Source organism: Salvelinus alpinus, chromosome 4 (assembly GCF_045679555.1).
Source record: "Salvelinus alpinus chromosome 4, SLU_Salpinus.1, whole genome shotgun sequence".
NCBI classification, from domain to species: domain Eukaryota; kingdom Metazoa; phylum Chordata; class Actinopteri; order Salmoniformes; family Salmonidae; genus Salvelinus; species Salvelinus alpinus.
The window spans coordinates 77,912,783-77,940,438 of record NC_092089.1 but is presented as its reverse complement, the minus strand read 5'-3'; the positions used below and the strand labels follow the sequence as shown (position 1 = coordinate 77,940,438).

Sequence of the window (27,656 nt, the reverse complement as noted above, 5' to 3'; positions counted from 1 at the left end):
TATTTATTTTTATTTATTTCACCTTTATTTAACCAGGGGCCTGTTGCACAAAAGTAGAATTAAGACATCCGGGATAAATGACTCAGCTGAGCTCAATGAAGCCAAAACATGTGCGTCCAGGCTTAATTGGTTGCACAAAGACCAAGCCAGGATGAGCAGACACGGATTCATTAAGCCAGGTGAAACCAATCCTGGATAGGTGCGCGCTCACGGCTCACTCAAATAGACCCCGCCACAGATCACAGATTAACTGATTTACCATGGCAACTAGAGCCGCGTACTTTTCCCCGTCGGAAGCACAAATCCTCATGGAGGCATACGAGGAGGTAAAAGATATAATTAAGAAGAAAGGCAACACCGCCACAGTGATAAAGCAAAGAGAAAAAGCGTGGCAAAGTATTGCAGACCGCCTGAATGCGTAAGTAGTGCACAATTACACACTCACCGCTCCGCTGAAACATCACAATTACAATTCAAATATTTAATTCACATCTCCAAAAATGCAGTTGTACTGTAATTATGAAACGGTTAAATTTTTAATTGAAATGCACTGCAGATATGAGTGAAATTGTGTAAAGTAACTCCATCACACTGTATAAAGCTATGATACATATTTTGATATTTTTACTGAAAACAAGACAAAAATACCAAGTACTTTTTGCAGTGTGACTCCATTAAATGTGTGTGTGTGTGTGTGTGTGTGTGTGTGTGTGTAGATTAAAAATGAACGGGCCAAAACGGACATGGCAGCAGGTCAAAATCAAATACAAGAACATTCTGCAGAATGGTATGGTCCCTGACTAATATTTAACAAAGCACAAGCATATATTGTACCCAGAAGGTGCCTGCTCACACATTGTCTGTACTGTTTTAGCAGTGAAAAAGAATACCCACAGACAAGGCACGGGTGGTGGGTCACCAAAGGCTGACCTTACCCCAGCAGAGGACATGGCCTTGGAGCTAAATAAAGGCAGGCCCGTCTTAGAGGGGATCCCTGGGGGGAAAGAGACGAGCATAGGTTCCTCCCAAGATGCCACCCGCTTCATTCAAGGTATGTCCTTCCATCTCTACATGGGATACAACCACATTCATATTGAATCAATTTGGACTGTCTGACTTTGGTTTACCTATTGCCTTGCAGTGTCTGGCAGCACTGTGTTCCTGTTAGAGCCACCAGCACAAGCACCAGACGATGCTGATCCAGTGAGTACTCCATCAAAGGCATACTGTAGGCCTGGCATGTCTTGTCTACTAGCTTCAATATGAATCCGATTAAATGTGATAGGGTGAAGGCCCCAGTGCAGCAGCAACAGCACATGATGGAGACGATGATGAGGAGGAGACCATCTCTCTGGATTCCAGAAGGCATGAGGTATCATGTTAAGACTGTGAAAGTACTATTTACTCTACAAAGGTGAGGAGTCCTCATCAAAATCAAAAAATCTAATTTCTTTTACAGGACCCAGATGCTATACAGTGGGAAAACCAGCCTGGCAACATAGTGCGTATTAATAAAAGGACACCACATCCTGCCAAATTCCAGCTGCGCTAATTGTATTGTGTTCACAGAGCTCACAAGCTATCAGAAAGTTGTATGGCAACCACCTCCGGCGCCAAATAGAACTGGCAGACATAGACATTCAGTACAAGAAGAAAAAGATGGAAAATCTTGCACTGGAGTCCGAAATAAAAAATAGGACAATTAGGAAACTGGACCTTGAAATAAAAAAACTTGAGAGGGAGGTGAGATATGCCTTCAATGTACACTGTATGCTAACTGTAACACAAATGTATTAATCATTATTTTTCTTTCCTCCCCCAGCTCCAAGAAGATGACACAGCTCAAAATAAAAATTAGGTATATTCTCGTAAAGTCAAGTGAGCCATGACATATGAGCTCTTATTGTGAGCACACAGGACGGTGGCATCTTTCTAAGTTTTTTTTTATTTTCCCAGCAATCAGTACAACCAAGTCATCGTTATAAGGCATCGCCCTCTTTTGCCCACCCCCCCAGCACCAGGTGTGGCCACTAGCCTATATGAAGGGCCAAAATTGTGTGTTCCTTTCTGCTCTGACAATGGCATGCCCATTCGTGCGAGATGTGGTGGATGAAGAAGCACTTGTGCTGAGGAGAGCCTTCAGGCGAGAAAGGGTCTTCAGGGACCGGTTGGACCCACTGGCCTTCCCTGATGACCATCTATATGAAAGATACAGGTTTTCTGCAGATGGCATTAGGTATCTATGCAGACTATTGGGTCCCAGGATTAAGCACCGCACTGCACGGAGCCATGCACTGAGTGTGGAGCAAATGGTTTGTGTGGCCTTGCGCTTTTTTGCTAGTGGAGCCTTCCTGTACTCAGTGGGGGATGCAGAACAGCTGAACAAGGCCACAATTTGCCGCACAATAAGGAGTGTGTGTCTGGCTATCAAAGCATTAGCAGATGTCTTCATCTCCTTCCCTGGCCACAGAAGACTCTGTGACATCAAAGAGGAGTTCTATAGGATTGCAGGTAAGAGGATCTACAAATTACAGGACAACTGTTAACACATAGTAGGATACTCATTACTTTGTGTGACAGGTTTCCCCAATGTCATTGGTGCAGTGGACTGCACACACATAAGGATAAAAGCCCCCTCAGGTGCCCATGAGGCCGATTTTGTGAATAGGAAATCCTTTCACAGCATTAATGTTCAGGTGAACATAACTTTTTGATATTGTCCATTGACGAACACTCTGCATTGCCAGTGATGTGCATTGATTGGTGTAATATTCCTCATCTTATGATTTCAGATGGTCTGCAATGCTGACTGTGTGATCAGCAATGTTGTGGCAAAATGGCCTGGCTCAGTCCATGACTCCAGAATCTTTCGGCCCTCTGAAATCTATCAGTGCCTATCACAAGGTAAGCCACACAACCCCTATTTATAACCATCATGGCTGTGTCAAGAATATCACTGTGTTTATGAGGTAGTAATGATGAGATTTTGTGTTGACAGGTGAATTCTCTGGTGTGTTGCTGGGAGACAGGGGGTATGGCTGCCAGCCTTTTCTCCTGACACCTTTCACAGACCCCCAGGAAGCACAGCAGGCCTACAACCATGCCCATGCCAGGACCAGGGCCAGAGTTGAAATGACCTTTGGCCTCCTGAAGGCACGCTTTCACTGCCTTCACAAATTAAGGGTCAGCCCTGTTAGGGCATGTGATATTACTGTGGCTTGTGCTGTCCTCCACAATGTGGCCTGCCTGAGGAAGGAGAGGGCCCCCAGAGTGCCACCAGCCATGGACTGGGACAATCCGGCAATCTTCCCTGATGACGACAGTGGTCGGCTGCTGAGGGACCAATATGTGTTGAATTATTTTAGTTAGTATGTGTGCTTTCAATTTTGGTTAAATATGTCCTGCGGTGGCAGAGGAATTTGGTTTTTTTTGGGTTCGTTTTTTGACGAATTTGGCCTCTTATGATGTTTGTGCGGTATACTGTGTGTAATACAAGGCTGCAGGGAGGCTACTGCATCCATTCATTTGTCTGTTCAGTTGATGTGTATGGATTTGTCCTGCATTTATTTTAGTGTGCAGACATGCAGGGTGTGTTATATACAGACCTTTGAATGTGTATGTATCATTTTGTATAATATGCTTGGATTCTGTGCTTTCCATCTTGTAGAGTCACTGTGACTTCAGTTTCGAAAGGAGCTGATGGTTTACCTGCTTTGTTTTGTCCTTATTCAATAAAGGAACATAATGTTAGTCATTGTGTTTTTATATTCATATGGAATGTGTATTTCTTTATATGACAGAGTACTAGGGCCACACTGAAGAAAAAGGATAAAGTCATAAATTTATGAGGCTGGTTCTTTCTGCAGAAAAGCTACATATTGTTTTTACAGTTTTGATACTTATGACAATGTGATACTTAATATTCTGGCACATCAGCATGTCTTTGTTTATGAAACCATACTGAAGTACAATTTCACGAAATGCCCCACATCTGTCATTTTAACAACTGTCCTCCTTTAAAACAACTGGTTACAATATTATGACTTGTGTTTTTTTCCCCTCTGTGGCCCTAATATTCTATAATTTTATATATAGCCTTATAGTCTATGGGAAACTGTAAATTATCTAATGATAGCAACATCATCTAAAAATCATTTTTTATCCAAAATCATTGAAATTAATGATCACAAACGTTTAAATAATAACAGTGGGTCTAGTTATATGTGATAACAATGTATAGTGAGCAGTGAAATAACTATTGGTTTCCATTTGTGGTGACTGCTGACTGACATTAGGGATGAGATTAAATAGATCCTGGAATTTAGCCTGGTCTGGAGCAGGCTAGCTCCACAGAATAAATCTCCATGGTAATTTATACCATAACATATCCTCCTGCCCCCTATCCATCTTTAGTGCAACCGGATTACGGATCAATTGAGCCAGGATCACCAAGATATCCTGGCTTAATCCCTTATCCTAGTTTTGTGCAACAGGCCCCAGGTAGGCAAATTGAGAACACGTTCTCATTTACAATTGTGACCTGGCCAAGATAAAGCAAAGCAGTTCGACACATACAACACATAGTTACACATGGAGTAAAACAAACATACAGTCAATAATACAGTGAAAAATAAGTCTATATACAATGTGAGCAAGTGAGGTGAGATAAGGGAGGTGAAGACAAACAAAATATATATATAAATAAATAAAAATATAAAAAGGCCATGGTGGCGAAGTAAATACAATATAGCAAGTTAAAAAAAAAAAGTAGAGTAAAGATAGTAGAGATAGAAAAAGTAGATATAGAAATAATGGGGTGCAAAGGAGCAAAATAAATAAATAAATACAGTAGGTAAAGAGGTAGTTGTTTGGGCTAAATTATAGATGGGCTATGTACAGGTGAAGTAATCTATGAGCTGCTCTGACAGCTGGTGCTTAAAGCTAGTGAGGGAGATAAGTGTTTCAAGTTTCAGAGATTTTTGTAGTTCGTTCCAGTCATTGGCAGCAGAGAACTGGAAGGAGAGGCGGCCAAAGGAAGAATTGGTTTTGGGGGTGACCAGAGAGATATACCTGCTGGAGCGCGTGCTACAGGTGGGTGCTGCTATGGTGACCAGCGAGCTGAGATAAGGGGGGACTTTACCTAGCAGGGTCTTGTAGATGACCTGGAGCCAGTGGGTTTGGTGACGAGTATGAAGCGAGGGCCAGCCAACGAGAGTGTACAGGTCGCAGTGGTGGGTAGTATATGGGGCTTTGGTGACAAAACGGATGGCACTGTGATAGACTGCATCCAATTTATTGAGTAGGGTTTTGGAGGCTATTTTGTAAATGACATCACCGAAGTCGAGGATTGGTAGGATGGTCAGTTTTACAAGGGTATGTTTGGCAGCATGAGTGAAGGATGCTTTGTTGCGGAATAGGAAGCCAATTCTAGATTTAACTTTGGATTGGAGATGTTTGATGTGAGTCTGGAAGGAGAGTTTACAGTCTAACCAGACACCTAGGTATTTGTAGTTGTCCACATATTCTAGGTCAGAGCCGTCCAGAGTAGTGATGTTGGACAGGCGGGCAGGTGCAGGCAGCGATCGGTTGAAGAGCATGCATTTAGTTTTACTTGTATTTAAGAGCAATTGGAGGCCACGGAAGGAGAGTTGTATGGCATTGAAGCTCGCCTGGAGGGTTGTTAACACAGTGTCAAAAGAAGGGCCAGAAGTATACAGAATAGTGTCGTCTGCGTAGAGGTGGATCAGAGAATCACCAGCAGCAAGAGCGACATCATTGATGTATACAGAGAAGAGAGTCGGTCCAAGAATTGAACCCTGTGGCACCCCCATAGAGACTGCCAGAGGCCCGGACAACAGACCCTCCGATTTGACACACTGAACTCGATCAGAGAAGTAGTTGGTGAACCAGGCGAGGCAATCATTAGAGAAACCAAGGCTGTCGAGTCTGCCGATGAGGATGTGGTGATTGACAGAGTCAAAAGCCTTGGCCAGGTCAATGAATACGGCTGCACAGTATTGTTTCCTATCGATGGCGGTTAAGATATCATTTATGACCTTGAGCGTGGCTGAGGTGCACCCATGACCAGCTCTGAAACCAGATTGCATAGCGGAGAAGGTATGGTGGGATTCGAAATGGTCGGTAATCTGTTTGTTGACTTGGCTTTCGAAGACCTTAGAAAGGCAGGGTAGGATAGATATAGGTCTGTAGCTGTTAGGGTCAAGAGTGTCCCCCCCTTTGAAGAGGGGGATAACCGCAGCTGTTTTCCAATCTTTGGGAGTCTCAGACGACACGAAAGAGAGGTTGAAAAGGATAGTAATAGGGGTGGCAACAATTTCAGCAGATAGTTTTAGAAAGAAAGGGTCCAGATTATCTAGCCCGGCTGATTTGTAAGGGTCCAGATTTTGCAGCTCTTTCAGAACATCAGCTGACTGTATTTGGGAGAAAGAGAAATGGGGAAGGCTTGGGCGAGTAGCAGAGGGGGGGGCAGTGCTGTTGACCGGGGTAGGGGTAGCCAGGTGGAAAGCATGGCCAGCTGTAGAAAAATGCTTATTGAAATTCTCAATTATAGTGGATTTGTCAGTGGTGACAGTGTTTCCTATCTTCAGTGCAGTTGGAAGCTGGGAGGAGGTGTTCTTATTCTCCATGGACTTTACAGTGTCCCAGAACCTTTTTGAATTTGTGTTGCAGGAAGCAAATTTCTGCTTGAAAAAGCTAGCCTTGGCTTTTCTAACTGCCTGTGTATATTGGTTTCTAGCTTCCCTGAAAAGTTACATATCACGGGGGCTGTTCGATGCTAATGCAGAACGCCATAGGATGTTTTTCTGTTGGTTAAGGGCAGTCAGGTCAGGAGAGAACCAAGGGCTATATCTGTTCCTGGTTCTACATTTCTTGAATGGGGCATGCTTATTCAAGATGGTGAGGAAGGCATTTAAAAAAAATATCCAGGCATCCTCTACTGACGGGATGAGATCAATATCCTTCCAGGATACCTCGGCCAGGTCGATTAGAAAGTCCTGCTCGCTGAAGTGTTTCAGGGAGCGTTTGACAGTGATGAGTGGAGGTCGTTTGACCGCTGACCCATTACGGATGCAGGCAATGAGGCAGTGATCGCTGAGATCTTGGTTGAAAACAGCAGAGGTGTATTTGGAGGGCAAGTTGGTTAGGATGATATCTATGAGGGTACCCGTGTTTACGGAATTGGGGTGGTACCTGGTAGGTTCATTGATAATTTGTGTGAGATTGAGGGCATCAAGCTTAGATTGTAGGATGGCTGGGGTGTTAACCTCTACTTCATCACCATCCCTGATCCGGGAGCATCCTCATCAGTAAAAAAGCTGACTAGCATAGCCTAGCATAGTGCCACAAGTAAATACTAGCATATAAATATCATGAAATCACAAGTCCAGTACAGCAAATGAAAGATACACATCTTGTGAATCCAGCCATCATTTCCGATTTTTTAAATGTTTTACAGCGAAAACACAATATGTATTTCTATTAGCTAACCACAATAGCAAAAGACTCAACAGCATATTTTCAAAAAAAATGTACCGCATAGGTAGCTATCACAAAACCGACCAAATAGAGATATAATTAGTCACTAACCAAGAAACAACTTCATCAGATGACAGTCTTATAACATGTTATACAATAAATCTATGTTTTGTTTGAAAATGTGCATATTTGAGGCATAAATCATAGTTTTACATTGCAGCTACAATCACAAATAGCACCGAAGCAGCAAGAATAATTACAGAGAGCAATGTGAAATACCTAAATACTCATCATAAAACATTTATGAAAAATACATGGTGTACAGCAAATTAAAGATAGATATCTTATGAATCCAGCCAATATTTCCGATTTTTAAAGTGTTTTACAGCGAAAACACAATATAGCATTATATTAGCTTACCACAATAGCCAAACACACAACCGCATTCATTCACCGCAAAGGTAGTGATCGCAAAAAAACAGCAAAAGATATAAAATTAATCACTAACCTTGACCAACTTCATCAGATGACAGTCCTATAACATTATACAATACACTTATGTTTTTATCGATAATGTGCATATTTTGAGGTGCAAACCGTGGTTATACATTGTGAATATGTAGCATCGGTTCACCAGAATCTCCGGAGAAATTTTGGACAGTCACCTAATCTAATCAAAGAACTCATCATAAACTTTACTAAAAAAGACATGTTGGACAGCAAATGAAAGATACACTAGTTCTTAATGCAATCGCCGTGTTAGATTTAAAAAAATAACTTTACCATAACAAACAGCTTACGTTATAGCGAGACAGCGCCCGCAAAAAGGAAGGAAAATACGACTAAACATTTTCCACAGAAATACGAAATAACATCATAAAAGGTTCTTACTTTTGCTGAGCTTCCATCAGAATCTTGTACAAGGAGTCCTTTGTCCAGAATATATTGTTGTTTGGTTTTAGAATGTCCTCTTCTCCTGTCGAATTAGCAACCTTAGCTAGCCAAGTGGCGCGAAGATGTCCATCTTCACCTAACGCAGAGAACGGAAAACTGCAAAACTCCCGATAAACGGTGAATAATCTGATAAAACTATATTGAAAAAACATACTTTACGATGATATTATCACATGTATCAAATAAAATCCAAGCCGGAGATATTAGCCGTCTATACAAAACGCTTTTCAGAAGCCAATGCTGATGTCCTTCCCGCGCCTTGGTAGACAAAGGAAATAGTGGTCACGTCATTCCAAGAGCTCTTGTTCGACCTCAGATCAAGCTAGACACCCCATTCCACCTCCCACTGCCTGTTGACATCCAGTGGAAGGCGTATGAAGTGCATGTATATCCATAGATTTCAAGCAAATGAATAGGAAGGCCCTGGAACAGAGCCTCAATTTCAGATTTTTCACTTCCTGTCAGGAAGTTTGCTGCAAAATGAGTTCTGTTTTACTCAAATATAATTCAAACGGTTTTAGAAACTTGAGAGTGTTTTCTATCCAATAGTAATAATAATATGCATATTGTACGATCTAGAATAGAGTACGAGGCAGTTTAATTTGGGCAAGATTTTTTACAAAGTGAAAACAGCGCCCCCATATTGACAAGAAGTTAAGCATGTTCCAATTTAGGTCGCCTAGCAGCACGAGCTCTGAAGATAGATGGGGGGCAATCAGTTCACATATGGTGTCCAGAGCACAGCTGGGGGCAGAGGGTGGTCTATAGCAGGCGGCAACGGTGAGAGACTTGTTTTTAGAGAGGTGGATTTTTAAAAGTAGAAGTTCAAATTGTTTGGGAACAGACCTGGATAGTAAAACAGAACTCTGCAAACAATCTTTGCAGTAGATTGCAACACCGCCCCCTTTGGCCGTTCTATCTTGTCTGAAAATCTTGTAGTTGGAGATGAAAATGTCAGAATTTTTGGTGGTCTTTCTAAGCCAGGATTCAGACATGGCTAAAACATCCGGGTTGGCAGAGTGTGCTAAAGCAGTGAACAAAACAAACTTAGGGAGGAGGCTTCTAATGTTAACAAGCATGAAACAACTTTAAGCCGTACATTCCACAGAGCTGGGCTTTACGGAAGAATGGCCAGAAAAAAAGCCATTGCTTCAAGAAAAAAATAAGCAAACACATTTCGTGTTCGCCAAAAGGCATGTGGGAGACTCCCCAAACATATGGAAGAAGGTACTCTGGTCAGATGAAACTAAATTGAGCTTTTTGGTCATCAAGGAAATGCTGTGTCTGGAGCAAACCCAACACCTCTCATCACCCCGAGAACATCATCATGGTGGTGGCAGTATCATGCTGTGGGGATGTGTTTCATCGGCAGGGACTGGGAAACTGGTCAGAATTGAAGGAATGATGGATGGTGCTAAATACAGGGACATTCTTGAGGGAAACCTGTTTCAGTCTTCCAGATATTTGAGACTGGGATGGAGGTTCACCTTCCAGCAGGACAATGACCCTAAGCATACTGCTAAAGCAACACTCGACTAGTTTAAGGGGAAACATGTAATTGTCTTGGAATGGCCTTGTCAAAGCCCAGACCTCAATACAATTTAGAATCTGGTATGACTTAAAGATTGCTGTACACCAGCGCAACCCATCCAACTTGAAGGAGCTGGAGCAGTTTTGCCTTGAAGAATGGGCAAAAATCCCAGTGGCTAGATGTGCCAAGCTTATAGAGACATACCCCAAGAAATTTGCTGCTGTAATTGCTGCAAAAGGTGGCTCTACAAAGTATTGTCTTTGGGGGGGTGAATAGTTATGCATGCTTAAGTTCTGTTTTTTTGTCTTATTTCTTGTTTGTTTCACATGAAAAACTATTTTGCATCTTCAAAGTGGTAGGCATGTTGTGTAAATCAAATGATACAAACCCCCAAAAATCTATTTTAATTCTAGGTTGTAAGGCAACAAAATAGGAAAAATGCCAAGGGGGTGAATACTTTTGCAAGCCACTGTACATTCTCAGTCTACCTCCAGTGTGATGTTTGATCTCCCCACGGTACTGGGGATGAAGGTGTACTTCCCATCCTGAGGCTGATGAGCTATATCCCCAGGGGAGTGTGAACACCCTGGGACAAACGCTTCCTCACAACATGTTGTGTCAGTGATATGTGACTAGGCATAAAAGCACAGTAGAAAAGCTTCTTTGTAGCAAAAAGACCCTCGCGCAACTGAATTTTACAAGGTATACCACAGAGGCACCTACCATGACTATCTGCCCCCTTATGGTAATTAAATGTCCCCTAGGTGAGTTGTTCCTGGGGCCAGTCCTGGTTGGAAAAAAAAGCCACTTAATTTTCCATTTTATTATCCCAAAATATATGGTTAAATGCTATGATCAAACATTTTCACATTTTCCGAAGTGGAAATATTTATTTTGATTCATGGGCATGTCGCATATTTTCTCAAGCTTTATCTCAAAGGAAAGCAGTGACTTAAACCAGCCACATAGTTTGCCTAACGTCTGATAACAGACCAGTGTTAATCACCGGCAGGCAGCTCGGCATGGAAAAGCGTCCACAGCCACTGCACGGAAATTAATAGAAAGATCTATTGGTCTCAGCTGTGCTACTCAGCATATAAGCTCCTCATCAGCATGTGTATAACAGAAAATCCTCTCTGGGCAGTTTTTACACAGCTTTGACACAAAATGTCTGCCTTCCGTCATTCTAGCAGGTGTGGAGGTGGGTAAGCCCAAAGCAAGAAAAAAACCGATTTCTAAAGGGTCTCGAAATAATCTGAAATGTTTTTTTAGCATGTATGTATGCAGTATATGGCATGCTTAGCACATCCATGCTTTGGCCAATAAGTCATCTATGAATGTAGCAATTGTATTGCTGTATTAATTGCATGCCTCCTCCTAGAATACCATCTACTGTCTAGTTGGAGGGGTCGCACACATTGACAGCCATACTGTCTAAAATGATTGTCAGACCCCATTTACAAGATAAGAATTGTCATCGTAGACATAGGCTGTCCCTCAAGGCCATGTTTTCCAAGCAATGATCATCACATGCTCTGTCAGTGCAAATACAACCATGGCTAAGAGAATGTTCAAACTGTCACATTACATTTAGAGTAGGAGTGACATAACGCAAGTGGCTATTTTAGGAACAGCTTTAGGTATGATCCAACAGCTAAAGTGATCATAGAAAAATAGAAAGGATCAGGAAAAAGAAAGGTACAGCCATGAAAAGAATCCCCTGATAAGGGCTTATAAGAAAATAATATCAGTCCAATTGTATATTTCCCTAAACTACCCCAGTGAGCCTGACAATTGCGAAGCTAATTTTCCAAATATTCCTAAATCTGTGTTTGCTTGTTTAATAGCATTTTTCATGGGTACTGGCATGATTGAATCTGTGTCTTGCTCTGGCATAACTAAGATTGGTATATGTAGTCTTTCTAAAACGCCTGTGTGTGTTCTGAAGCTCAATGCCTTGCTTGCAGCCCCTTACTCACATGGCTGTCTGGATGCAGAGCCAAATCTCTTCATTAGATGCTAATGAGAAATTACTCAGCCAAGAGTGGTCTTTGCATATATCAAACTGGAAGCACACAGAAATGTGACTCCAGGACTGAGTAGTCATTTTAATTTCACCACCATACATATTCCTAGTAAGTAAACTGACTAAGGCAACTCATGCATGTCCTCTGTTTAAAAGATTTCCATGCACCTTTAATTTGGATTGCTAGGCTTAAATGGTTTGTCAGAAGAAAGCAAGCAAAAAGTCGTACATACAGTAAAGTCGGAAGTTTACATACACTTTAGCCAAATATATTTAAACTCAGTTTTTCACAATTCTTGATATTTAATCCTAGTAAAAATTCCCTGAGTTAGGATCACCACTTTATTTTAAGAATGTGAAATGTCAGAATAATAGTAGAGAGAATGATTTATTTCAGCTTTTATTTATTTTATCACATTCCCAGTGGGTCAGAAGTTTACATGCTACGAAATACTAATTGAGTGTATTGCTTTTAAATTTTTTGGGTCATCTTGGGTCAAACGTTTCAGGTAGCCTTCCACAAGCTTCCCACAATTAGTTGGGTGAATTGTGGCCCATTTCTCCTGACAGAGCTGATGTAACAGAGTCAGGTTTGTAGGCCTCCTTGCTCGCACATGGTTTTTGAGTACTGCCCACAAATTTTCTATAGGATTGAGGTCAAGGCTTTGTGATGGCCACTCCAATACCTTGACTTTGTTGTCCTTAAGCCATTTTGCCACAACTTTGGAAGTATGCTTGGGGTCATTGTCCATTTGGAAGACCCATTTGCGACCAAGCTTTAATTTCCTGACTGATGTCTTGAGATGTTGCTTCAATATATCCACATAATTTTCCTCCCTCATGATGCCATCTATTTTGTGAAGTGCGCCAGTCCCTCCTGCAGCAAAGCATCCCCACAACATGATGCTGCCACCCCCGTGCTTCACGGTTGGGATGTGTTCTTCGGCTTGCAAGCCTCCCCCTTTTTCCTCCTAACATAACGATGGTCATTATGGCCAAACAGTTCTATTTTTGTTTCATCAGACCAGAGGACATTTCTCCAAAAAGTACAATCTTTGGCCCCATGTGCAGTTGCAAACCGTAGTTAGGCTTTTTTTATGGCGGTTTGGAGCAGTGGCTTCTTCCTTGCTGAGAAGCCTTTCAGGTTATGTCAATATAGGACTCGTTTTACTGTGGATATAGATACTTTTGTACCTGTTTCCTCCAGCATCTTCACAAGGTCCTTTGCTGTTGTTCTGGGATTGATTTGCACTTTTCGCACCAAAGTACGTTCATCTCTAGGAGACAGAACGTGTCTTCTTCCTGAGCGGTATGACGGCTGCGTGGTCACATGGTGTGTATACTTGCGTACTATTGTTTGTACAGAGGAACGTGGTACCTTCAGGCGTTTGGAAATTGCTCCCAAGGATGAACCAGACTTGTGGAGGTCTACAATTGTTTTTCTGAGGTTTTGGCTGATTTCTTTTGATTTCCCCACGATATCAAGCAAAGAGGCACTGAGTTTGAAGATAGGCCTTGAAATACATCCACAGGTATACTTCCAATGGACTCAAATTTTGTCAATTAGCCTATCAGAGGCTTCTAAAGCCATGACATCATTTTCTGGAATTTTCCAAGCTGTTTAAAGGCACAGTCAACTTAGTGTATGTAAACTTCTGACCCACTGGAATTGTGATAGTGAATTATAAGTTAAATAATCTGTCTGCAAACAATTGTTGGAAAATGACTTGTGTCATTCACAAAGTAGATGTCCTAACCGACTTGCCAAAACTATAGTTTGTTAACAAGAAATTTGTGGAGTGGTTGTTAAACGAGTTTTAATGATTCCAACCTAAGTGTATGTAAACTTCCGGCTTCAACTGTAAATCAATATTCCCTCCGGGTATTTTGCGGTGATGATGAAATAAATTGTATTTAGCTGCTTAGACCCTTTGTGAAAACTATTGTACAATATGTAAATCTCCAACTTTTAGAAATTGCAATTTATTCCTCCTGTGTAAAATCTTCCCCAAAGTTCCGTTGTCATTTAAATGTGCTTTATCAATGTAATCACATGGCATCTGTTGGTTGAATTTGCTAAAATTCATCAACATACAGTTTGGCACATTGGAACTTAGATTTAGACCACAACATTTTCAACATTAATGTTTCTTCACAAATTAATCAATATCAACCTAAATTGTATGTTGATCTGATATTGTGTGGCCTGGAGGGTTAACGGCATTGCAATACAAGCACAACAGCTATTCCAGGCAAGATTTGAATCAAAACATTGAATTAGATTCAGCAACAGTACTTTTGTCACGGCTGTTGAAAGGAGAGGACCAAGGTGCAGCGTGGTGACCGTACATTTTCTTTATTTTTATCAAAATGACGCCGAACAAAACAATAAACACTACAAAAAACAAACCGTGAAGCTCAAAGGCTATGTGCCCTAAACAAAGTCAACTTCCCATAATGACAGGTGGAAAAGGGCTACCTAAGTATGGTTCCCAATCAGAGACAACGATAGACAGCTGTCCCTGATTGAGAACCATACCCGGCCAAAACATAGAAATAGAAAATCATAGAAAATCAAAACCTAGAATGCCCACCCCAAATCACAGCCTGACCAAACCAAAAAGAGACATAAAAAGGATCTCTAAGGTCAGGGCGTGACAACTTTGTTGTATTTTTGGAAATAAGACAAAGGACAGTAAGCGCTGAAAGGCTGGAATAACATTGGCACCACATGATGGCTTATACAAATCTCATCCTGCTAAGACTGAAGGTCCAACCGTGTATTTAATGATAATGAGTAACAATTTGGCCCAGTACTTCTGCCCAGAAACCAACACCAGTTGTATCAAGTTGATCTGTCAAGATTTACCTGATGGTTTCCTCTCCTTACACCATACTGTAACGGGTGTCTAGATCTTCCTCCTCCTCGGACGAGGAGAGGAGAGAAGGATCGGAGGACCAAAATGCAGCGGGTTGTGAATACATAATGATTTATTAAAGCAAACGACGAAACACGAAAACAAACACTTGGAAGGATTACAAAATAACTAAAACTGACCTAAACCATGAGAACTTACATATAACACGAAGAACGTAGGAACAGGTACAGACTATAACAAACGAACAAACGCTACAGTCCCGTGTGGTGCACAGACACGGAAGACAATCACCCACAAACAAACAGTGTGAACAGCCAACCTATATATGGTTCTCAATCAGAGGAAAACGTCAAACACCTGTCTCTGATTGAGAACCATATAAGGCTAATTACAAGTGACCTAAACATAGAAACACAAAACATAGAATGCCCACCCCAACTCACGCCCTGACCAACTAAACACATACAAAAATAACATAAAACAGGTCAGGAACGTGACACATACAAACTAAATGCATGCATAAGCTCAAACCGATCTGGGCAAAGAAGCATCAAACTGGTCTAGTTGATACCACCGTGATACCCCCAGAACTATTGTTTTGAGTTGGTGCAACAAGTACACTACTTTGTATTTTCACATTAATTATACACTACATCCCCAGAAGTATGTGGACACCTGCTCGTTGAACATCTCATTCCAAAATCATGGGCATTAACATGGAGTTGGTTCCTCCTTTGCTGCTATAACAGCCTCCACTCTTCTGGGAAGACTTTCCACTAGACGTTGGAACATTGCTGCGGGGACTTGCTTCCATTCAGCCACAAGAGCATTAGTGAGGTTGTGCACTGATTCGGGGCGATTAGGCCTGGCTCGCAGTCGGCGTACCAATTCATCCCAAAGTTGTTCGATGGGGTTTAGGTCAGGGCTCTGTGCAGGCCAGTCAAATTCTTCCACACCGATCTCAACAAACAATTTCTGTATGGACTTTGCTTTGTGCACATGGGCATTGTCATGCTGAAACAGGAAAGGGCCTTCCCCAAACTGTTGCCACAAAGTTGGAAGCACAGAATCGTCCAGAATGTTATTGTATGCTGTAGCCTTAAGATTGCCCTTCACTGGAACTAAGGGGCCTAGCCCGAACCATGAAAACATCCCCATGCTGTGGGGAAGCTCTATCCTCACAATTCAGCTTTGTGAACTCAAGTTTATGTATGCTGTTTAAACTCAACTCTTCTCTTATTCATCACTCATAAATTCAGATTTCTATACTCAAATAGGCATCAACACGCCACATTCCCACATTCATAGCTGCTAGGATTTCCTAAAAATGTATTTATTCATGATTCGTAATCCATTAATTTATAATGCATTAATAACCAGAGCTGAGCAAATTGTCTTGTCAAAGCTTGTTGAATGGCATGCTTTTCTATTGAGTAGCTAGTCACAATAGTCCCTCACCACAGCCATGGGTCTTAGAAGCATGGTAATGGCACTTCAATATGCTTTAGTCCAATGTGAGAAATGAGTGTTAGGCTAGCACTGAGAAATACGTTTGGATGTTCTAACATTCACAATAGTCACCAAGTCACCATGTTGTTAGGACAGCTGAGATTCAGGCTCTTCCCAGAGTACTACAATCGCCCAGACTGTACACCTCCAACCACTTTGTTCTATTTTCCTGTACATACATACATGATCTTGGGTCAGTTTAGCATTTTCCCCACTAATGATTAAGGTTAGGCTCAGGGAGGGGAAGCTGATCCGAGATCTGTACCTAGGGGAAACCCTGGAGCATTCCACCAAGGAGGGCTAATCTAAAGGTCTCTGGTATATTTCAGGACACAGCCCTGGTGTGCTAATGAATGAATTAGTGAAGAAACACCCAGACATGGTTAGTTAATGTTATCATTAAATTAGACCGCCCTTTGAAAATCCAAAACAAGTGCCTGTCACAGATGTTAGCCTGTTGCCCGTGATCGTTTATGAGTAGCTGTGTTTTTAAAAATCTTTTTTTACAAGAAATGTTGTGATATTTAAGCTTTTAATCTGAGCCTTTTGATATGATCATTCTAAAAAGAACAAATACAATAAAAAACTGTCACCCTGGTTCGTCCGTCAAAAGCATATCTCAATGGTTCCCAGCACCACAGGGATGTGATTTCTGAAGGAATGAGTAGTGAAGCAACCTTACAACACCTAGCGATCTCGTCAAGATGTTTGGACCTCTTGGCATAATGGTTAAGGTGTGACTGACAGTTGCAAGGACCCCAGTTTGGGTTCCAGTCGGGCACTTCTCCGGGATACTATGTTCTTTCCTAAATCCTGGAAACCTGGGGATTTTATTTTGCATGTCCAGACATTCAGTTTCACATCTACAGGTTGCGTATAGGCATAGCCAACTAATGTTGCTTCATTTGTGTTTTGAAACCAGGTTTGCTGTTCAAATTAAATCAAAATCAAATGTATCCCGCAGTCTGCGGATCACATCCCATTTTGGATGCATCTGTTGGCATGGCAATGGAAAGAACACAAAGGTTTTTGAAATGAGCGGACAGACGAGGAGATAGATGAGCAGGATTAGAGGGCTCTAGGAAGGCATTTACGCCAGATACAAGCCCATCTACTGAGTTAATGGTCTGAAACAGATGGAAGTGGATGGATAGATGGGTCACGATGACGCTGCATCCCCATATCGCCAGCTGTTCGGCCCCATAATGAGTTATGATGAATAGAGATGCAGCAAAAGTTGAAGTTCACACATCGAGTTGGATGCCAGATCAGCATTTGGGGCCCGAGCGGGGAGGGTAAGTACTCTTTACATAATAATATCTAGAGCAAAATGACTGAGACTGACATCATTTAGATACTCTGCCAAACGACTCACTTACTTCAATGTGTTACTTAGAAACGTTAAGCACCATCAGTGACATTAAAGCCTAATGTACACTAAATCAATGGGTGTTGAATCAAATCAATTCAAATCAAATGTATTTATATAGCCCTTCTTACATCAGCTGATATCTCAAAGTGCTGTACAGAAACCCAGCCTAAAACCCCAAACAGCAAGCAATGCAGGTGTAGAAGCACGGTGGCTAGGAAAAACTCCCTAGAAAGGCCAAAACCTAGGAAGAAACCTAGAGAGGAACCCGGCTATGAGGGGTGGCCAGTCCTCTTCTGGCTGTGCCGGGTGGAGATTATAACAGAACATGGCCAAGATGTTCAAATGTTCATAAATGACCAGCATAGTCAAATAATAATAATCACAGTAGTTGTCGAGGGTGCAACAAGTCAGAACCTCAGGAGTAAATGTCAGTTGGCTTTTCATCGCCGATCATTGAGAGTATCTCTACCGCTCCTGCTGTCTCTAGAGAGTTGACAGCAGGTCTGGGACAGCTAGCATGTCCGGTGAACAGGTCAGGGTTCCATAGCCGCAGGCAGAACAGTTGAAACTGGAGCAGCAGCACGGCCAGGTGGACTGGGGACAGCAAGGAGTCATCATGCCAGGTAGTCCTGAGGCATGGTCCTAGGGCTCAGGTCCTCCGAGAGAGAGAAAGAAAGAAAGAAAGAGAGAATTAGAGAGAGCATACTTAAATTCACACAGGACACCGGATAAGACAGGAGAAGTACTCCAGATATAACAGACTGACCCAAGCCCCCCGACACATAAACTACTGCAGCATAAATACTGGAGGCTGAGACAGGAGGGGTCAGAAGACACTGTGGCCTCATCCGATGATACCCCCGGACAGGGCCAAACAGGCAGGATATAACCCCACCCACTTTGCCAAAGCACAGCCCCCACACCACTAGAGGGATATCTTCAAACACCAACTTACCATCCTGAGACAACTGAACGGCCCCTATCAGGATGGATATTTGGCCATATTAGGGTACTGCCGTTCTGGAGTCCCACACCAAAGCTGCTGACTGCTGGCTGGGGATATCAAGGACGTCATCTGAGAGTCAAGAAAACATTCAGTAAAATAGACAATGTATCTTCTAAGTGTTACTTTGTGAGTGTGACACTTAAGTACACTCTTAGAAATGAAGGTGTTATCTAGAACCAAAAAGGGGTTTTTGGCTTTCCCCATAGGAGAACTCTTTGAAGAACACCTTTCGGTTTTAGGTTCAACCCTTTTGCAACCCTCTGTTCTACATGGAACCCAAAAGGGTTTTCCTATGGGAACACCCGCAGAACCCTTTTGGAAGTGTAGGATCGGAGTACTCGCCCTCTGACCCCTCACCCCCTCATTGTTTCCCTTTTAGCAGGGGCTCCTTTCTGAACTGTACAAAGCGGCATATATAGTGCATTCGGAAAGTATTCAGACCCCTTGACTTTTTCAGGATTAAAAAAATAAAAAATAGCATCAATCCCCACATAATACCCCATAATGACGAAGCAAAAGCAGGTTTTAAGAAATGTTTGCAAATGTATGAAAGAAAAAATATATATATATATCGCATTTACATAAGTATTCAGACCCTTTTCTCAGTAATTTCTTGAAGCATCTTTGGTATCGATACAGCCTTCAGCCTTCTTGGGTATGATGCTACAAGCTTGGCACATTTGAATTTGGGGAGTTTCTCTCATTCTTCTCTGCAGATCCTCTCAAGGATCTGTCAGGTTGGATGGGGAGCGTCGCTGCACAGCTATTTCAGCCCGGCTCTGGCTGGGCCACTCAAGGACGTTCAGAGACTTGTCCCGAAGTCACTCCTGTGTTGTATTGGCTGTGTGCTTAGAGTCGTTGTCCTGTTGAAAGATGAACCTTCGCCCCAGTCTGAGGTTCTGAGAGCAGGTTTTCATCAAGGATCTCTCTGTACTTTGCTCTGTTCATCTTTCCATCGATCCTATCTAGTCTCCCAGTCCCTGACGCTGAAAACATCCCCATAGCATGATGCTGCCACCACCATGCCTCACCGTAGGGAGGGTGCCAGGTGTCCTCACGCATCTTCATGCCAAAGAGTTCAATGTTGTTTTTTACCACAGGACTCCAATCAAGTTGTAGAAAATTCTCAAGGATGAATGGAAACAGGATGCACCTGAGCTCAATTTCGAGTCTCATAGCAAAGGGTCTGAATACTTACGTAAATATGCTATTTCATACATTTGCAACATTTTCTAAAAACCTGTTTTCGCTTTTTAATTATGGGGTATTGTGTGTAGATTGATGAGGAACTTTCTGAATATACTGTAACCTTATCGGAGTGAAAGTTGACCCCTCCCCAAAAGGGACTATGTTTTGGTGTTCTTCAAAGTGAGTGTGATGCAATAAAGATTTTAACAAGTGCTCATGCTCACCTCCTGATGTTTCCCAGCAGCAAGGTAGCAGTGACGTGATCTGGGTGACGCGGTGTCTTGAGTTCGCCGCCGCCATGGGGTTTCATCCATGAAAGCGACGCCTACTGACATCAGACCTTCACGCTGGTTCACTGCAGTCGACACATGCAGAAATTGTGTTTATTTTGGTATTGGTGTACTTTTATGGGAGTCAACTTGTGTCACATCTTTATATTGTAGGTGTACATTTGTTTTTGTCAAGTTGTGTGGACAGTGTCACCACTTGGCTTGCCACATCTCATATTGCTTGGCGGTTGTTTGAACACAGTAAATATAGCATATGCTTTTGGAGTTTTTACTGCTTGATTTGTATACACTAAGAATGCTCTCATGGTTTTGATTAGATTTTTAGGATCCCCATTAGCCAATGGCGACAGCTAGTTTAACTGGGGTCCGACACATAACGAAAAAGACATTACAGAAAAAATACTTTACAATTTACATACATTTAAAAACATTAACTTGGTGTGTGTGCATTTATCAGTTACACACACGTCAGTATATACACACAACAAGCAGGTCACATGGGGGAGAGGCGTTGGGCCATGAGGTGTTGCTTTATTTGTTTTTGAAACCGGGTTTGCTGTTCACTTGCGCTATATGAAGTGGAAGGGAGTTCCATGCACTCATGACTCTGTATAATCCTGTACGTTTTCTTGAATTTGCTCTGGACCTGGGACTGTGAAAATACCCCTGGTGGCATGTCTGGTGGGGTAAATGTGTGTGTCAGTGCTGTATGCTAACAATTTGGAATTTCCAACACATGAATGAGAGAGACTGGCATGCATAGTATTAACATTATCCCTCTGATTAAAATGAAGAGCAAGACATGTGGCTTTGTTCTGGGCCAGCTGCATATTATCTAGGTCTTTCTTTGTAACATTTAACCATATGACCGGACAATAATCAAGATAAGATAAAACTAGAGCCTGCAGGACTTTGTGGAGTGTGGTGTCAAAAAAGCAGAGCATCTCTTTATTATGGACAGACCTCCCCCCATCTGTACAACCATTGAATCTATAAGTTTTGACCATGACAGATCTACAATCTAAGGTAACACCAAGTAATTTAGTCGCCTCAACTTGTTCAACAGCCACACCATTCATTACCAGATTCAGCTGAGGTCTAGAAAATTATTTGTACCAAATAAAATACTTTTAGTTTGAGAGATGTTCAGGACCAGTTTATTACAAATCAAATCAAATGTTATTGGTCACATACACGTATACACGTGGGTGTAGCAAAAATGTTTCTGTTTCTAGCTCCAATAGTGCAGTAATATCTAACAAGAAATAATGAACAATTTCACAACAATACAAACAATACACACAAATCTAAAGTAAAGGAATGGAATTAAGAATATATAAATATTTGGATGAGCAATGTCAGAGCGGCATAGACTAAGATACAGTAGAATAGAATAGAATACAGTATATACATATGAGATGATAAATACAAAATATGTAAACATTAAAGTGACTACTGTTCCATTATTAAAGTGGCCAGTGATTTCAAGTCTATGTACAATATATAGGGCGGCAGCCTCTAATGTGCCAGTGATGGCAATTTAACAGTCTGATGGCCTTGAGATAGAAGCTGTTTTTCAGTCTCTCGGCCCCAGCTTTGATGCACCTGTACTGGCCTCGTCTTCTGGATGACAGCGGGGTGAACAGGCAGTGGCTCGGGTGGTTGTTGTCCTTCATTATGTTTTTGGCCTTCCTGTGACATCGGGTGCTGTAGGTGTCCTGGAGGGCAGGTATTTTGCCCCCGGTGATGCGTTGGGGAAATTCCACTACCCTCTGGAGAGCCCTGCAGGTGCGGGCGGTGCAATTGCCATACCAGGTGGTGATACAGGCCGGCAGGATGCTCTCAATTGTGCATCTGTAAACGTTTGTGTGGGTTTTAGGTTCCAAGACAAATTTCTTCAGCCTACACCCTTGTGGGGCCCCAGTGCAGAGGATCAGCGAAGTGGAGGTGTTTCCTACCTTCACCACCTGGGGGCGGCCCATCAGGAAGAACCCAGATGCACAGGGTGAGGTTCAGACCCAGGGCCTCGAGCTTAATGATGAGCTTGGAGGGTACTATGGTGTTGAATGCTGAGCTGTAGTCAATAAACAGCATTCTTACATAGGTATTCCTCTTGTCCAGATGGGATAGGGCAGTAGGCATTGCGATGGCAATTGCATCATCTGTGGATCTATTGGGGCGGTAAGCAAGTTGAAGTGGGTCTAGGGTGTCAGGTAAGGTAGAGGTGATATGATCCTTGACTAGTCTCTCAAAGCACTTCATGATGACAGAAGTGAGTGCTATGGGGTGATAGTCATTTTGTTCAGTTACCTTAGATTTCTTGGGTACAGGAATAATGGTGGCCATCTTGAAGCATGTGGGGACAGCAGACTGGGATAAGGAGAGATTGAATATGTCCGTAAACACTGGCCACTCATTCCAAAACAGACTGCATCTCTTGTTAAGGGTTTCAGTGACTTCATTAACTCTGGTTGCTGATGAGTATATGGTTGAATCATCAGCATACATGGACACACATGCTTTGTTTAATGCCAGTGGCAGGTCATTGGTAAAAACAGAAAAGAGTAGACGGCCTAGAGAGCTGCCCTGCGGTACACCACACTTTACATGTTTGACATTAGAGAAGCTTCCATTAAAGAAAACACTCTGAGTTTTATTAGATAGATAGCTATGAATCCACGATATGGCAGAGGTTGAAAAGCCATAACACATACGTTGTTTCATCAACAGGTTATGGGCAATAATATCAAAGGCTGCACTGATATCAAACAGTACAGCTCCCACAATCTTCTTAATATACATTTCATTCAACAAATCATCAGTCATTTGTGTCAGTGCAGTACATGTTGATTGTCCTTCTCTATAAGTGTGCTGAAAGTCTTGTTAATTTGCTTACAGAGAAATAGCATCGTATTTGGTCAAACAACATTTTTTCCACCCAAAAAATTTGCAAGCTGAAAGGTCTGCTGTTAGAACCAGTAAAGGCCGCTTTACCACTCTTGGGTAGCGAAATGACTGGCAACCCTCCAGGCCTGAGGACAAAGACTTTCCTCTAGGCTCAGATGAATGATATGACAGATAGAAGTGGCTATAGAGTCAGCTACCATCCTCAGTAGCTTCCGTCTAAGTTGTCAATTCCAAAAGGTTTGTCATTATTGATTGATAACAATAATTTTCCCATCTCTCCCAGACTAACTTACAATGGTTTTCTTTCATTTAGTTTTTTTTATGCATGAGTACGATGGCTAACTGTTCATTGTTGGCATTTCCTGCCTAGGTTTGCCCACTTTGCCTGTGAAGTAATCATTAATTTCATTGGCAACATCATTGTTTTGTGATGAATAAGCCATCTTATTCGATGAAAGATGGAGTTGAATGTCTTGCTGCCCGTAATTTAATGTACTCCAAAGTCTTTCAAAAAAATCATTCTTTATATCATTGATCTTGGCTTCATAATACAGTTTCTTCATCTTTTGTTGAGTTTAGTCACATAATTTCTCAATTTTGCAGTAAGTCAGCCAGTCAGATGTGCAGCCAGACTTAGCCACTCCTTTTGCCCCATCTCTTTCAACCATACAGTTTTTCAATTCCTCATCAATCCATGGAGCCTTAACAGTTCTAACAGTCAGTTTCTTAACAGGTGCATGTTTATCAATAATTGGTAGATCCAAAGTCATAAATTCATCAAGCGCAGCGTCTGGATGCTCCTTATTAATCACATAAAACCAACAAATATTTATAACATCTGCCACATAAGAGTCGCAGCAAAATCTTTTATATGATATCTTACAAACTAGACCGGGCACGCACATGCGCCATCGTATGCATGTGGATTTTGTCCATCCAAACCAGACGCGATCAGGACACGCAGGTTGAAATATCAAAATTAACTCTGAACCAACTATATTAATTTGGGGACAGGTCGAAACGCATGAAACACTCATGGCAAGTTAGCTAGCTAGTTTGCTGTTACTAGCTAATTTCTCCTAGGATATCAACATTGGGTTTGTCACGATCGTGTGGAGGAGAGACGGACCAAGGCGCAGCGGGATATGAATACATCTTCTTTTATTAGAACGACGAAGATGAACACGAAACACTTATACAAAACAACAAACGACCGTGAAGCTACAAACGAAAGTGCACACACAAGCTACTTACGTTCAACATAGACAATTACCCACAAACACCTAAAGCCTATGGCTACCTTAAATATGGCTCCCAATCAGAGACAACAATAACCAGCTGTCTCTGATTGAGAACCAAATCAGGCAACCATAGACTTTCCTAAACACCTACACTCAACCATAGACATACCTAGACACATACACTCAGCACAAACCCATACACTACAACCAACACCCCCTATACCATATAATCACCCAAAACACACACATACCCCATGTCACACCCTGACCTAACTAAAATAATAAAGAAAACAAATAATACTAAGGCCAGGGCGTGACAGTACCCCCCCCAAAAGGTGCGGACTCCGGCCGCAAAACCTGACATATAAAGGGAGGGTCCGGGGTGGGCCCTAATATGGCGGCGGCTCGGGTGCGGGACGTGGCCCCCACTCCAGCATTGTCAATATCCGCTTCGGTGTCTCTGGTAGATCCTGGCTGACTGGCGGATTCAGCCGATCCCGGCTGACTGGCGACTCTGGCCGCTTATGGCTGGCGGGCGACTCTGGCCGCCCATGGCTGGCGGGCGACTCTGGCCGCCCATGACTGGCGGGCGACTCTGGCCGCCCATGGCTGGCGGGCGACTCTGGCCGCCCATGGCTGGCGGGCGACTCTGGCCGCCCATGGCTGGCGGGCGACTCTGGCCGCCCATGGCTGGCGGACGGCTCTGGACGCCCATGGCTGGCGGACGGCTCTGGACGCTCATGGCTGGCTGACGGCTCTGGACGCTCATGGCTGGCTGACGGCTCTGGACGCTCATGGCTGGCTGACGGCTCTGGACGCTCATGGCAGGCTGGCGGCTCTGGACGCTCATGGCAGGCTGGCGGCTCTGGACGCTCATGGCTCGCTGGCGGCTCTGGACGCTCATGGCTCGCTGGCGGCTCTGGACGCTCATGGCTCGCTGGCGGCTCTGGACGCTCATGGCTCGCTGGCGGCTCTGGCAGATCCTGTCTGGTTGGCCGCTCTGGCAGATCCTGTCTGGTTGGCGGCTCTGGCAGATCCTGTCTGGTTGGCGGCTCTGGCAGATCCTGTCTGGTTGGCGGCTCTGGCAGATCCTGTCTGGTTGGCGGCTCTGGTAGATCCTGTCTGGTTGGCGGCTCTGGCAGATCCTGTCTGACGAATGGCTCTAGCAGCTCCTGACTGACGAACGGCTCTGACGGCTCGGGACAGACGGGCGGCTCTAATGGCTCGGGACAGACGGATGGCTCAGACGGCACTGGGCAGACGGATGGCTCGATCGACCCAGGGCGAATGCCGGAAATACCGGACCGTGCAGGCGTACTGACTCCCTTGAGCACCGAGCCTGCCCAACCTTACCTGGTTGAATGGTCCCCGTCGCCCGCCCAGTGCGGGGAGGTGGAATAACCCGCACCGGGCTATGTAGGCGAACCGGGGACACCATGCGTAAGGCTGGTGCCATGTAAGCCGGCCCGAGGAGATGCACTGGAGACCAGACGCGTTGAGCCGGCTTCATGGCACCTGGCTCAATGCCCAATCTAGCCCTACCAGTGCGGGGAGGTGGAATAACCCGCACCGGGCTATGAACACGTACAGGAGACACCGTGCGCTCTACTGCGTAACACGGTGTCCGCCCGTACTCCCGCTCTCCACGGTTAGCCTGGGAAGTGGGCGCAGGTCTCCTACCTGCCCTCGGCCCACTACCTCTAAGCCCCCCCCCCAAGAAATTTTTGGGTTGTACTTGCGGGCTTCCAGCCTTGCCTCCGTGCTGCCTCCTCATATCGCCTCCTCTCGGCTTTCGCTGCCTCCAGCTCTTCACGAGGGAGGCGATATTCTCCCGGTTGTGCCCAAGGTCCCTTTCCATCCAAAATCTCCTCCCATGTCCATGAATCCTTTGTTCCTTGCTCCTGTTGCCACTGATCACGCTGCTTGATCCTTGTTTGGTGGGTAATTCTGTCACGATCGTGTGGAGGAGAGACGGACCAAGGCGCAGCGGGATATGAATACATCTTCTTTTATTAGAACGACGAAGATGAACATGAAACGAAACACTTATACAAACTATACAAAACAACAAACGACCGTGAAGCTACAAACGAAAGTGCACACACAAGCTACTTACGTTCAACATAGACAATTACCCACAAACACCTAAAGCCTATGGCTACCTTAAATATGGCTCCCAATCAGAGACAACAATAACCAGCTGTCTCTGATTGAGAACCAAATCAGGCAACCATAGACTTTCCTAAACACCTACACTCAACCATAGACATACCTAGACACATACACTCAACACAAACCCATACACTACAACCAACACCCCCTATACCATATAATCACCCAAAACACACACATACCCCATGTTACACCCTGACCTAACTAAAATAATAAAGAAAACAAATAATACTAAGGCCAGGGCGTGACAGTGTTGTTATTTTACCTGAAATCCACAAGGTCCTCTACTCCGACAATTAATCCACAGATAAAAGGGTAAACCTTGTTAGTTTCTAGTAATCTCTCTTCTTCTTTGGACTTTAAATGGCGGTTGGCAGCCAACTTTAAGGTGTATTACCACCCCCAACTGGACTGGAGTGTGGACCTCAGTTCGTCTTTCGATCACCCACGTGGGTATATTTTCCTAAAAACCAACGAGGAGATGGGAGAGGCGAGACTTGCAGCGTGTCAAGCATAAAAAATGCTTAGTTCTATTTTAGCGCCTAGCTACGCAGACGCTTGTTGACGCGTGCAAGCAGTTTGGATGAAAGAACCAAGACCTCCTATTGTGTCACTCTTCACTTGCTCTGCATCACTTTCTTGCTCAGACAAAATGAAGCTATGCATTTGCTATAATTTCACTGTGCTTCTGTGTTTATCCTGGGGTTCAGTGAAGCTTTATTGGCTGTACAAAATAGATACTTGCAGTATATATAGTTGATAGCATTCTATAGATGTATGATCTTCATTTAATCACTCTTGTTGCTGACTATTTTCCTGCACCACAGCTGAGCTTCACATAAATTCACAGAAAACCCAGGGTTATATTTTATTTAACTATGCAAGTCAGTTAAGAACAAATTCTTATTTACAATGACAGCCTACCGGGGAACAGTGGGTTAACTGCCTTGTTCAGGGACAGAACGACAGCTCGGGGATTTGATCCAACAACCTTTCGCTTACTGGCCCAACACTCTAACCACTAAGCTACCTGCCACCCCATATTAACAGTATTGCACTTTTCATGTAGCCTACTTTTGGCCAG

The 27,656-nt window shown here is 43.3% G+C and overlaps 1 protein-coding gene across 4 annotated transcripts; it reads left to right on the top strand.

Annotated features, from left to right (window-relative positions):
* The first annotated feature begins 17 nt into the window (after nt 1-17).
* Nucleotides 18-3,750, top strand: LOC139574482 (putative nuclease HARBI1). 4 transcript variants are annotated; one of them, XM_071399116.1, is made up of 10 exons: nt 18-787; nt 875-1,051; nt 1,142-1,203; nt 1,286-1,372; nt 1,460-1,743; nt 1,823-1,858; nt 1,957-2,511; nt 2,581-2,696; nt 2,793-2,904; nt 2,999-3,750. In XM_071399116.1, exons 7-10 carry the CDS (start codon nt 2,040-2,042, stop codon nt 3,367-3,369), a joined length of 1,071 nt encoding a protein of 356 aa, XP_071255217.1. In that variant the 5' UTR covers nt 18-787; nt 875-1,051; nt 1,142-1,203; nt 1,286-1,372; nt 1,460-1,743; nt 1,823-1,858; nt 1,957-2,039; the 3' UTR covers nt 3,370-3,750. The 4 variants fall into 4 exon arrangements, 3 of the variants coding, with proteins under 3 accessions (XP_071255217.1, XP_071255218.1, XP_071255216.1); XM_071399117.1 differs by having other exon boundaries at nt 18-1,051; nt 1,460-1,501; nt 1,570-1,743; XR_011674782.1 differs by lacking the exon at nt 2,581-2,696 and having other exon boundaries at nt 18-1,051; nt 1,460-1,501; nt 1,570-1,743.
* Nucleotides 3,751-27,656: the final 23,906 nt, after the last annotated feature.

What these genes read in the sequence shown, in the direction of transcription:
- LOC139574482 (XM_071399116.1), top strand. Translation starts at nt 2,040, where the DNA reads ATGAAGGGCCAAAATTGTGTGTTCCTTTCTGCTCTGACAATGGCATGC. An exon ending in GGAGTTCTATAGGATTGCAG is followed by an intron (nt 2,512 to 2,580) that starts GTAAGAGGATCT and finishes TTTGTGTGACAG; the next exon opens with GTTTCCCCAATGTCATTGGT. An exon ending in CTATCAGTGCCTATCACAAG is followed by an intron (nt 2,905 to 2,998) that starts GTAAGCCACACA and finishes TTGTGTTGACAG; the next exon opens with GTGAATTCTCTGGTGTGTTG.